General features: G+C 40.4%; 1 protein-coding gene across 50 annotated transcripts in view; it reads right to left on the bottom strand.

Moving 5' to 3' along the window:
- Positions 1 to 13,577, bottom strand: part of LDB3 (LIM domain binding 3) — a 152,461-nt gene that overhangs the window by 54,779 nt on the left and 84,105 nt on the right. For 23 of the 50 annotated variants that reach the window (XR_014511020.1, XR_014511021.1, XR_014511022.1 and 20 more), the window contains exons 6-7: positions 13,300 to 13,503; positions 7,147 to 7,338 (exon numbers count right to left, since the gene is read on the bottom strand). Coding sequence is in view for 46 of the 50 variants with exons in the window: in XM_083439994.1 (XP_083296120.1) it covers positions 7,147 to 7,338; positions 13,300 to 13,357 (250 nt within the window). In the remaining 4 variants the exon portion in view is untranslated. Of the gene's footprint in view, positions 1 to 7,146; positions 7,339 to 12,239; positions 12,255 to 13,299; positions 13,504 to 13,577 lie in introns of all 50 variants that reach the window. The other 27 variants (XM_083439993.1, XM_083439986.1, XM_083439989.1 and 24 more) reach the window with 3 other exon arrangements.

The following is a 13,577-nucleotide window of genomic DNA, read 5'->3' as shown; positions in this document are numbered from 1 at the left end:
TTATTTGTGCCCTGGGGGAATTAAACATGCTGACAATCAATATGATGGTTGTCATGCCATCAATGCAGGCTCATGGCATTGGTATTATCCTGCATCCTTTTTCATATGTTGGTTGCTATGCTTCTGCAACAGCATTATGATAGCTTTGTCTTCTGCACAGACTGTGTCCCTTCTTGGCAAGGACCCTGCCATGTTGATACACACTTAAGTACCTCCTAGGCTTGGCTACTGTAAAACATTTTGTGTGGGACTGCGCTTAAAGATTACTCTAGTGTGGTGTAACATGCTATAGTCCAACTCTTATGAAATGCCAGGAGATGGGAACACACTCAGCCTTTGTTTTATTTTCCGGCCACGCTGGCTGCAGTTCTGCTTCCATGCCCAATTCTTTTTTTTTTTTATAAATTTTTTTATTGCGTTTCTTTCCATAATTTTATAGGTTTATAAACAAATAAAGTAGTTACAAGAAACAAATTTTCTCTTTTTTAACAACAAAAACAAAATAAAACTTGGACTTCCCCACCCCTTCCGATTCTGCGTTCTTTGCATTAACAATGTCAGCATTTTGTTACCTTATTTCATACCTTGTTGTAACTTTCGAATGTTATGTATCCAAATACAATATATTATATCTCAATTTCAATACCTTTAAAATAAACATAACATATTCAATTTAAATTGTCTCCTTTTCTCTTTTGTCACTAATTTTACCATTTACTTAATCATATTCGCAGAAGCTTATCGTTTCCTAATCATGCACTTTCTTAGGATTCATACAGCTTATAATATTTTTTCAGATAATCTTTAAATTTTCCCCAGTCCTCCTCAATTGTTTCTTTGTCCAAATCTCGGATTCTGCCGGTCAGTTCAGCTATCTCCATGTAGTCCATCAACTGCGTCTGCCAGTCCTCCAGCGTGGGCAAATCTTGTGTCTTCCAACTCTTTGCAATGAGTATTCTTGCTGCTGTGCTAGCGTACATAAACAAAGTTCTATCTTTCTTTGACATTTTCTGGTCCACCATGCCCATCAGGAAGGCCTCTGGTTTCTTAGGAAAGGTATACCTAAATACCTTTTTCAATTCATTATAAATCATTTCCCAGAAGGCCTTCACTTTTGGGCAGGTCCACCAGAGATGGAAGAAAGTCCCCTCTGCTTCCTTACACTTCCAACATTTGTTGTCAGACAGGTGATGCATCTTGGCTAACCTGACTGGGGTCATGTACCACCGGTATATCATTTTCATAATGTTTTCCTTCAAGGCACTAGATGCCGTGAATTTCATTCCGGTGTTCCATAACCTTTCCCAGTCTTCAAACATAATATTATGTCCAACATCCTGTGCCCATTTTATCATAGCAGATTTAACTGTCTCATCCTGTGTGTTCCACATAAGCAGCAAGTTATACATTCTAGATAAATTCTTGGTCTTTGGTTCTAACAATTCTGTCTCTAGTTTCGATTTCCCCTCCTGGAAACCAACCTTTTTATCCATTTTAAAAACCTCTTGAATTTGAGCATAATGTAACCAATCTCGCACCTTGTTTTTTAATTTGTCCTGGCTCTGCAACTTCCAACCGTCTCCAATTTTTTCAATTAATTCCCAATATTTCGGCCAATAGGCCTCCATATTGGGTCTTTTTCGAGCTTTGGCCTCCACCGGTGATAGCCACCTCGGTGTTTTACTCTCTAATAAGTCTTTATATTTCATCCAGACTGCAAAAATCGCTTTTCTGACAATATGGCTTTTAAACAATTTGTGAACTTTAACCTTGTCATACCATAGATATGCATGCCAACCAAATGCATTATCAAAACCTTCCAGATCTAGGACGTCGGTGTTTTCTAGCAAAAACCAATCTTTCAGCCAGCAGAAGGCTGCAGCTTCATAGTACAACCTCAAATCCGGCAGGGCAAACCCCCCTCTTTCTTTTGAATCAGTTAATATTTTATACTTTATTCGGGGCTTTTTGCCCTGCCAGACAAACTTAGATATATCCTTCTGCCATTTTCCAAAACATTCCTCTCTGTCCACGATCTGTAGGGTTTGAAACAAGAATAACATTTTCGGCAATACATTCATTTTAATTGCTGCAATCCTTCCCAACAAGGAAAGTTTCAATCTTGACCAAATTTCTAAATCCTTCTTTACTTCCAACCAGCATTTTTCATAATTGTCCTTAAATAAATTCAAATTTTTGGAAGACAAATAGATCCCTAGGTATTTCACTTTCTTTACCACATTTAATTCTGTTTCTCTCTGAAACCCCTCTGTTTCTGTAAGTGTCAAATTCTTGGTCAAAACCTTGGTTTTTTGTTTGTTCAACTTAAACCCCGCCACCTGACCAAACTCAGATATAAGTTCAAGAACTCTTTTTGTACTGGATTCTGGCTCCTGCAATGTCAAAACTAGGTCATCTGCAAAAGCTTTAAGTTTATATTGTTTCACTCCGACCTCTATCCCTTGTACCAGCCGGTCCTCCCTTATCATGTTCAATAGCACCTCCAGGACTGAAATGAATAAAAGAGGGGATAGAGGGCACCCTTGTCGTGTCCCTTTTTCAATTTTGAACTCCTCCGTCACCACATTGTTCACTATTAATTTGGCCTTTTGCTCTGAATAAATTGCTCGTAACCCATTTTCAAACCCCCGCCCCACTCCCATCCCTTCCAAGTTTTTCTTCATGAACATCCAAGATATATTGTCAAATGCTTTCTCCGCATCAACAAAAATTAACACCGCCCTTGTGTTCCTGTCAGTTTGTAAAAGTTCCAAAATATCGATGATGTTTCTGGTATTCTCATATAAATGTCTACCAGGGAGAAAGCCTGCTTGGTCTTTGTGAATTACTTCAATTAAAACTTTTTTAAGTCTACTTGCCAAAATGTCTGCAAATATTTTGTAATCCACATTCAGGAGTGAGATGGGGCGGTAGTTCTTGAGTTGAGTCTTTTCAGATTCTATCTTAGGTATCAATGTGATGAACGCTTCTTTCCACGTTTCTGGTGCCCTCTTCCCATCCATGATCTGGTTGCATACCTCCAACAAGGGTTGTGTTAAATAGTCTTTCAAAGTCTTGTAGTATTTGGAGGTAAGCCCATCCGGGCCTGGAGATTTGCCTAGTTGCATATTCTGAATGGCACTTTCAATTTCCTGGGTGGTTATTGTAGAGTTCAAGATTGATCTTTTATCTTGAGTTATTTTTGATAGTCCATTTGTCTTTAAAAAATGATCTATCTCTGATTCTTTCTGAGGCCCCTGTACATAAAGTTCTTTAAAATATCTGTGGAAGCACTTCCTAATTTCCTCTGGTTTCTGCACCGTTCTTCCTTCAATCTCTAGATTTGTAACTGTGTTCAACTTTTGTCTTTTTTTCAGCTGCCAAGCTAGCAGCTTTCCACATTTATTTGCTGATTCAAAGGATCTTTGCTTCATCTGTTTTATTTTCCATTCAATCTCCTGATTAATCAATTTTGAATATTCTGCTTGATGGAATTTAATTTCTCTCAACAGATCCTTTGACTTTGGTTTAGTTCTCAATTTTTTCTCTCCTTGATGTATTTTCTCCAGTATTTTATCTTTCTTTCCATTCCAGAGCTTCTTCTTAATTGTATTCTGTTGTATCAGAAACCCCCTCATGACAGCTTTGCTTGCGTCCCAGATGGTTCTTTTTTCTACTGTAGTATTCAAATTTATCTCAAAATAGTCCTTTAATGTTTTTTGGGCCTTTTTCACAATCTCTTGATCTCTTAAAAGAGTGTCATTCATTCTCCATCTGAAGGAACCGGTTTGAGTAAGTCTGAGATCTAATTTCAGAGCGTTGTGGTCGGAGCATGTTTTTGGGCAGATTTCCACCTTTTTAGTCTTGGGTGCCAGCCCCCTGGAGGTCCAGATTTGGTCGATCCTTGACCAGGACAGGTGGGCCTCAGAGAAGAAAGTTCCTTCTTTACCTAGGGGGTTCTTTGTCCTCCATATATCAATCAAATCCAGATTGTCAGTCATTTCAAAAAAAGTTTTAGGCAGTCTGCCGTCTGATGTTAGATTTTGGTTATAAGACTTATCCATATGTGTAGACACCACTCCATTCATGTCTCCCATCATTATGATGTTAGCATAGTCCAGATAGTCCAGCAGCGTCTCATGCAGCTTCTTGAAAAATTCTGATTTCCCGTCGTTTGGAGCATAAATTCCTAGTATCAATATTTTTTCTCCTTGGGTCTGGATTTCAATTGCCAGAATTCTTCCATATTCATCTTTGAATAAAAATTTAGGTATCAGGCTCTCCTTAGCATAAATCACCACTCCTCTTTTCTTTACCTTGTCTGAGGAAATAAACTCTTGGCCTAGTCTTTTGTTGACCAAAAGTTTCCTGTGGAGCCTGGTCACATGGGTTTCTTGTAAACAAATAATATCCAATTGTTCTTTCTTCAATATATGAAACAGTTTCCTTCTTTTCTCCGGGGAATTTCCGCCATTTATATTCCAACTGAGTAGCTGCAGAGACATCCTGAACTATTCTGTTACACCTAGAGCGGTGTATCTTCTTTTTCCTCTAATTCCGAGGATTTAGGCGTCCCTCCGCCTGCTGGCAGAGTGGGTCCTGGTTTAAGTATAGGCCAAAGGGCTGCTGCTTCTTTTTGGAGATCTTCTCCGTGGTCGTGCTGGAACTTTTGTAGATCCTCTGGTGATCTTATTTTAACCTTCTTCTGTTTGTAAGTAAATGATAGTCCTTGTGGGAACTCCCACCTGTAAGGGATTGAGTTAAGTCTCAACAACTTAGCCAATTCTGAATAGGTGGCTCTCAGATCCAATAGCTGTTTAGGAATATCTCGGTAGATTTCCACCCTTTTCTCTTGTATCTCAATTGAGTTTTTGAAGTGTAGGCCTAATATTTTGTCTCTCTCCTCTCTTGATCTCAAAGCTATTAGACAGTCTCTAGATCTATCTTTTCTTACCAATCTTCCCAGTCGAAAAGCCGATACTATTTTAAAATCACTTTCTTCTTTTAAGCCCCAGAACTTTGAAAATTCTGTTGTCAAAAATCCAATCAAATCTTCTTGTTCGATTTCTGGGACCGCCCTAAGCCTAAGATTAGTCTCCCGGTTTTTCAGTTCCACCAAAGAGAGATAGGTTTGTTGGTCCCCTATCTGTTTATGCAGAGGCTTGACTTCTGCTTTAACTTCCTCAACCTCTTTTTTAGCTGATGTTGCAATTTCAACGGCTTCCCCTGCCAATTTACGGTTCTCTTCCGTTGCTCCTTGCAATTTTTCAATTGCTTGGGTGTGTTGGGAAACCTGATCTGTCAATTTCTGGATCGAGGATGTAGCTTGGTCAATTTTTGTTGATTGGTTATCAATTTTTTGATTTAATGTTGACAATTGTTCCAAAACTTGTTTCAGTACTGCCTCTGCTCCTCCTGATGCCATATCTTCCTCTTCAGATTTTTCAGGCTTTTCACTTTCTACTTTTTGTGTTGCAAGCACAGCAGGCACTGATAGTCTACGTCCCTGAGTTAAAGTTGTTTGCAAAAGCTGTGCCTGCTTTTTTGCTTTTTCTTTTTCCTTAGCTTCCTTAGCTTTGGCTGCTCTTGTCTTTCCTGTACCACTCATCAGTCAATGTTCAAGGTCAGATGTTGTAATCCCATGGGAAAGACAAGTCCAAATTTATAAACAGTCTGGAGAAAGAAAGTAAGCAAAAAAACTTTTCCCAGGCCTTTGTTATCCAATGTCCTCTAGGGGGAGTGCCACCAAAAGTTAGTAAGAAGAAGGTAACTTTTCCGCCATTAAAGTTTCCGTTTTCAAAAACAATTTTAAAAGCAAGTTAGTTCCAAAACACTAAGAAAAAAGTCCTGCAGAGCACTTTAAAACGTTTAACAATGTTCCAACAAGGTGCCTGCAATTGTATCCACTCAAACTAAGTAAGCCCAAAAGTTGCACTTCAGTTACAAAAGTATCTGGAAGTTTGTAACAGTTCCGCAGTCAAACAGCTTCACCCGGCCACCCGAAGATTTGGGGTTAGAGTCTTCCCTCGCCCCATGGGGGACCGCTCCAAGTCCAATTTAAACTGTATTTTTTCTTCCTTTAAGAATAGAATTTCAAGTGTGCACGAAAGTCCCACTTTAAAGCCTTAAAGCTTCCCTGTTCACAGCGCTTTCCGCTCTTTAAACAGTCTGCTTTGATCTTATAAGCAGTGCCGGAAGACGGACTTCCTCTTTCTCGTCTCCCGGTTTCAGCCAAATTTCTTCAAGTTATTGTAACAAATCTTAAGTCCTTACTCACGGGTTTGCTGTTTCAGAGTAGTATTTTTTGGAAGAAAGGTCAGCGCTCATCCGTGACAGCCGCGCGGCTTCGCCTCCGCAGAAAGAGCGATGAACTCACAGCACCGCTCCCCCTCCTTCACTCCGGAGCCCCTTACGGGGTCCCTTCCGCGAATTTGGGGTCGCTCCAGGTGCCCGCCGAGTCCCACGGCCACGGACTCTCTCTGTCCGTGGTTTTTCTTAATGGGTTGCCGCTGCGCCGTAGCGAAACAACCCTTTTCTGCGGTGCCCCTCTTCAGAGCTCGAAGAGGTCCGCCATCACGGTTTCGCGCCGCCTCCGGAAGTCGTGCTTCCATGCCCAATTCAAGGCACATAAGAAGTTGTATATGGCATGGAATCGACATACCTTAGTGATGGTATCTCTCTGTATCCATCCTCCTGCAATCCTTCAGCATCATCTCATGCCTTCCTTCAGATTTCAGATGCCATCTATTCATGAAATCAGGCCTGGCATCTGAACATGGCACCCTCAGGCAAATGTCAAGGACCCAAGCACATTGGAAAGCCCACCCTGGCTGATGCTAGCACCTCTTTAGTTTTTTTTTTCACCCTTAAAAATGTTTTTAGGAACCAGGGTTGAGAGAATTGTTGGGCTAGGTAACTGTTGTTGCTGCCGCCACCATCTTAATTCCCCCCCATGATGCCTCTGGCACAACACTGTAATGCTGCAATGTGATGCCAGTGGCATTGAGAGGGAATTAAAATGGCTTCCCCGCTTAAGCACAGAACTCCACCTCTCATATTACCTTATGACTACTGGCCGTTGGTATACAGAGGGAAAACAAAGAATTCCATCAAAGACGTGAACTGGGGCTTCCCAGCCTGACTTACTGTACTCAGTTCCTGTCATCTGAGCCAGGATGCGGAAGGACCTGGACTGCAAGTGGGAAGAACGGCGACTCCAATCATCAAGCTCATCTTCAGGCTTGTTCTGAGTTTTAAGCACAGCCTGATACACTGGAGAGGCACTGTCTACATGAGGATCTTTAACAGGGAGGCTACTGCAATGCAGAAAGAGGTGCACTGTAAAATGGCCAATGCTGAATTTGTCCTCCCCTCCCCAACACCCTTCCTGCTGCTTGCCTTCAGATCCCCAGTTTCCACTTAACCACAGTTCAGTGAGATGATGCACTTGTGATCAATGTAAATGTTGGCCAGCAAATGTAAGGAGACTAACAATTCTGACTTGCATTTGTTGTCCAAAGGATATTTGTGGTTCTGGTGGTGATGGAATGGAGCCAGACTAAGTCCCATTGAAATCAGTGGTACTGAGATTAGTCACGATAAACTTTTTCATTTTGGTTACAATGGGAGCTAAGCGCAACCAACAGTTGTCTGTATCCAACTCATAACCATCCATATATCTATATCTCTATATCTTTATATATTTCTATATATCTATATCTATACAACTTTGCCCATCTTCTACTTAAGAATGATCAGTACGTGGACCTATTCCAAACTATCAAATAAATCTACCAACAGGCTAAAATATTTCAACTCATTTATCCAAATGGCCTGCAATTGTCCAAAATACTTCGATATTCAGTTCAGATAAACTCTTTACAAAGAACTACAGGGAGCGGTTTTTCTTCTTCTTACACCATGATGGATTTTCAGAGTAACAGATCTATTACATTATCTAGGTTCCACTTTCCTCTATTACCATTTTGCTGTAGAACTATTATATCCCAGGCTTCTTCAGCCTCAGCCCTCCAGATGTTTTTGGCCTACAACTCCCATGATCCCTAGCTAGCAGGACCAGCGGTCAGGGATGATGGGAATTGTAGTCTCAAAACATCTGGAGGGCCGAGGTTGAGGAAGACTGTTCTATCCTATATGTAGGCATATTGAAACCATACGTTGCTTGGCCTTTATCCCACTATCTTATCCACATCCGTGTTAACAGTTTTTTTTTTTTTTAAATAAGCCTATAAGATAGATAAATAAATAAATAAATGCTCAAACTTTTATGCTGGTATATCTGCCTTCAACGACACCATAGCACCATGTTTTGAATATTGTTGAAAGATGGCAACTGGTGAGTGCCATTTGAGGAATATTTGCTCATATTATAAGGATATCAATGCTGATCAGAGGCAGCTCACTAAACAAAATTATGTGCATACATAATCATGGAATTAAATTCACTTCCCTTATCACTAGTAGCATTGTATTGGGCATGTAATGGGTCATCAAGGAACTTTTTTTTTTTTTTGCTTTCAGGTGGATAGCTTCAATTAACAGAGATGGACACTCTTCAATTTATATCATAAAAAATAGTCATACATTAAAACCCCCCCGCAGGCATCACAATGAAATATATCACCAATGCAAACCTCTTGGAATGGGAATCCATTTGATCCCAGTCTCCTGCTTACAATCTGTGGAGTAGACCAGCTGCTATAGCCTTGCTGAATCTAACCAAAGTTCATCAGGCCTAGCATTTTGATTCCCAACAACAGCCAGACAGATGCCCCTGGAAGCTCACAAGCAGATCATGAATGCAGTGTTTTTCCCCATGGCGTTTGTTCCCAGTTATCTAACAATTACATAGCACACCGGCTCTGAACACTGAAGACTTGATTTACCTTGCATGGCCAATAGACCTCTGCTCTGTTAATTTATCTAATCCCCTTTTCAAAGCTGCCAAACTCCAACAGCCATCACCTTGTGATAGTGAATATTCTTCTTATGTGTTTTATGAAGAAATACTTTCCTTTGTTGCTACTGACCCCAATGTTCAAAGACAGAACAAAACCCAAGAAAAGTTTTCAGAATTTGGCTCCTCGGGTTAATTGTGTCATTGAACTTTTATGATTTGTATTAAACTGGACAGCTAATAACTGAAATCACGACACACCACAATGACAGAAATCCAAGGAACTGTAATCTGTATCTTGTTATCAGGTTCATTCAAAGTATATCTGAAAACAGTTTAGGATTTTTGCAGTATAATCCAATGCATGCCTACTCAGAAGTGAGCCCTGTTACTGTGTTCACCATGAATTACTCTCAAGTATGTGTGTACAGGAGTGTAGCCTAAAATGTTATTCACTTCCTTGGCATTCTAGTCCATTTCACTTATTCAGTGGTCATTCATTTATGTATAGTTCTGCAGTGACGATCCCTTTAAACAGGGGCAGAAACAGAATGATAAAAGTTTATGGAAAGAAAATTCATTGGAATATGCATGAAAAATGAAAAGGCAAAACTATCTTGTCTTGGTGTATTATGAATTAAACAGAAGATTAGGGGAAGAAAACCCCAAACTTATCATCGTGAACAATATAAATACAACTGTCTTCCTCCTCCCCACCAAAGTTATAAGTAACTCCTGTATACAGGTAGGACTTCCTGGAACCTCATGTAGACCACTTTTGAGTTTTGATGGAAGATAGGAAGATAGGATTAAGATGCATTTAAAAAATCTGTGCCAAGGATTAAATCCAAGAGACACCTGCAAAGAACTGGCTCACTCCATTTTTTAAAAAATGTAGCTGATATGAACCAGAAAAATGCTATGTGCATTAGAATCCAAGTGAATTTGAGAATAGTCAACATAATTTCACATCTGACATGCACAGAGCTTTGCCAAAGCAAGCCTGTCTGTGGACTTAGAAGGGTGAAACTGAAATGCATTCACATATAAAGCACAGTATAACATCTACTGGGAGAAACTAATATTCTGCAGGTGAAAAATTAGGAAGCTTAAAAAGTGAAAAGGAGCAACAACAAGAGCTGTGCAGCACTGAACGAAGCACATTCAGAGGGCTCTTAGTTTAAAAAGAAAAACAAAAAACCAAACCCCCAAAACACATAGAAACATTGTGAACAGAGCCCAGCTCTAGTATGGAACCGTATACTAAAAGTATATAAAGAAAAAAATTAATTGTGAAACTTTATGTATTATTAAAAATGTGTCCCCCAATTTTATGAATTTACGGATGCTGCCTTGGGAGGGCTTTTTGCCCAGAAAGGCAGTGTAAAAATATTTCAGATAAAAATAATAAAATAAAAAATATGAAAACCGTGTGTCCAAAACATAGGACACAACATGCGTCTATGGAGTGTGTGCTTTTAAAGAGTGACTTGGTGTTTGAGGTAACAGGGAAAATATTATAATGGGCATATACATTCTGATAAAGAAATAAAGTCAATTATTTCCCTTTTTGACACCTTTCAGATTCTTGTATTTGTTCTTACTGCAGATTTCACTGGAACAAAATCCATTCCCCAGAATCTGTCTTTCTGCATTTTCAGTCTGTGTGATTACTTTTTTTGCTTATTTTCTGAGTGGTGGGGGAGTCAGTAACTTTATAGTTCTTAATTTATGTATTAGGGTCTTTCCCACGGAAAACCAGTACACATGTGTTGTAGAATCCACATGTGGAACAGTTTCCCAAGGACTGTACCACTTCAGACTGAAATTAGCATGGTAAAGGTAAGACTAGCTCAAATCTCTGTCTTTTTTGGGGGGGTTTTACCAGCAGAACATTGTAACATGTAATTCCCATGTGCAGTCTAAAGTGGTACCATCCAGAAAGACCTGCACCACATACTTCTACTGCATGTGTAAATCACTCTAAAGCCAAAATCCCTTACAATTCATAGGTAAACCCCTTTGATGAGATTTAACCACAATGCAGAAGTGTGTCTTCTATTTTCATATGTTTGGTGCTATTATACCGTGACCTATCTGGACTTTTCTGGAGGACATGGTGGCTGTATTTAGTGTTTTGGTGTTACAATAACGAGCCTAGCCTGTGCCTGGGCTCACACGCTTCCCCTCCTCCAGCACACCATTCAGTGATCAGAAACTTCCACTTCCATTTTAGATTAACCATAATTTAGTGTGTTGTCTAAACCCTAAACTGTGGTTAATCTTAACTATGGTTAGAGAAACAAGTCAGCTTCACAAACCATAATTTGAAGTTGACTTCTTTCCTTTACCTGTGGTTAGGTCCAGTGGGTTTGGATGGCATGGCAAGCTGCAGTTAGTAAAAAAATGGAAGCCAAAGATTTTGAATTCCTGCTCATAACCATGCGAAAGGAGGTGCGAGGAGCCTTTAAACCCAAGGAGAGGATAAGCTCATTGTTGCAACCCTAAACAATGGCTCCTTCTTGAGCAACATTCTACTGTAAGAAAAGATATGCTGAATTGACTGTTTAATTTTGTGTGATCAGCTGTTCAGAAGATCCCACTGAACTGCCATCAGCAAAATACTGGCTCAGTTCAGACCCTACCTGATTTCTCACAGGAGACACCAGACTCCCATATCTCCATGAACATTGCAAGAGGGTAGCCTAGGGGGCCAGAGCTCCCAGCATTTTATGCTGGGCCCTAGATCCCCTGTCCCCTTATTCCCTTTTTAAAAGAACACACTTTGTAAACTCTGCTAACAGGGCAGCTGGGTAAGACGCCAGCCACACACCACTTTTATATGCCCAGGGGCTCCTATACATATAAACCAGCATATGCAGATTTCATGCAAATTTGTTTGAAGTCCTAGCAAGAACCCTGCTCCCCTTCCCCGTGCAGATTGTGTCCCAATGATGTGAGTGCTAAATGGGAGCACCTAACTGTGCAGATGCCTGTTCACATAAGGCGTTCCCCAACAAAAGAGTAGAGGTGATTCAAATAGGGCATCATCATGACTGGGTGTTCATGTGGTGCTCCCCCTACCACCGAAAGGAAGTTGTGGACTTGGTAAATATCTGAACTAGGCCAGTAAAATTCTCTGCCATGAAAGTATTTTTAACATTCGTGAGTCTGCCTTATATGTCTTAATTTAGCACCAATACATACTAAATGTTTTTAAAATCTATAAAATTGGAAAGAAGTGGGCCATACATAAGAGGAAGATTAATTTCTACTCTGCACTTCTTTGGTTCTATAGAGTTGGAAATATAAATCTACTTACGCCAGTGGAGATTCACTGTGAGTCATAGGATCAAAACCCAACAAAGAGTATTGAGTGTTTGGGGTCCATCATAATGGAGAGTTGGGATGTACACAACAGAGCAACATTAGTATGAGAAATTAACGAAAACCCACAAGGAATGTATAAAGGGGGGAAAGAAAGAGAAGAAATCATTATCAATACACGGAGTGCAAAGGAGTAAATTAATACATCAGCAGTTGGAAGAAGCTTGCTAAAGTTGTTAAACCTAGGGTAGCAACGTTGCTGTTCTGTAACTTTGAATGCATTCAAAATTTTGCAATCTGCACACGAAGCAATATAGATATATATACGCATCATAAGAAGGCCATACACATATAACTTCCATCAGGATACTGGAGTTGCACAACTGAGAGTTAACTCCTAATCGACACAGGCAAATATCAACAGTCTTGAAAAAGCACCCATGATTTCATTTGTTAAAAATGTACTGCGAGAGAGAGAGAGTAATATTGGCACAACACTCCTGACCTGACTTTGTTCTTTCTTCTTCTTTTTACCACCCATCACCCAATATTTGGGAGATGTTCTGAAGTGCAGCAAGGGGAGGTGGATGGAGGAAGCTGAATTCTTCCCCACACACTTGCTTTCCCACCCTAGGCATTTTTTAAAAACCACTGTTGTTCCACTTTTTAAAGGAAGTTTTCTTCTAGTCTCAGAACACCACCACACTGCTTTAAAGGGATTTCGGGACAGACCTGCACACAGCTCTGCCCTCGTAACTGGTTGGGTTTTAAGTGTATCTGATAAAATATTAGATTTCTTTATCTTTCAAAATGAAAAAGCAAAAAAGGCAAACCCTACAGCCTTGGGGAAAGGGGGGGTATGCAAATATGATGGACAAATAAAACAGAAATTCTAGATTTATCATGTCAAACCAACCCTTCCTCCCAGTTTCCCAGATCCTGTTGTCTCCAGCACTTTATTCCACAACACGGCACTTAGCAGATTGCTCAAAATGAAAGAGAGGGCAGTGTAGCATGCAGGGAGGAACCGGGGCACACAAAGGAAGTTCTCTTACCCAGCAAGTTCACCACCTTGCGCCTGGGCCTGGCCTGCAATGGCATCCATGATAGCATCTTGAGAATACATGCTTATTGGGGTGTTATACTGGGCGTGAATGATGGTAGCCTTGCCACCAGGCCCTTTCACCTCAATGGGTTTGTGCGTAGACAGAGCAGAATCCTTCAGGACGTTGGGGTTGAAGCGCTCCACGTACTCTGTGCTGGGATGGGGGAAGAGTGAGGTTACAGAAAGTGAGGGAAGAAAGAAGAAAAGAGGCAAGGAAGCGATGGTGGA

This window comes from Podarcis tiliguerta, assembly GCF_965153285.1.
Source record: "Podarcis tiliguerta genome assembly, chromosome: 5".
NCBI classification, from domain to species: Eukaryota; Metazoa; Chordata; class Lepidosauria; order Squamata; family Lacertidae; genus Podarcis; species Podarcis tiliguerta.
The sequence above is the reverse complement of the archived record's forward strand: the minus strand, read 5'-3'. Positions and strand labels throughout refer to the sequence as shown.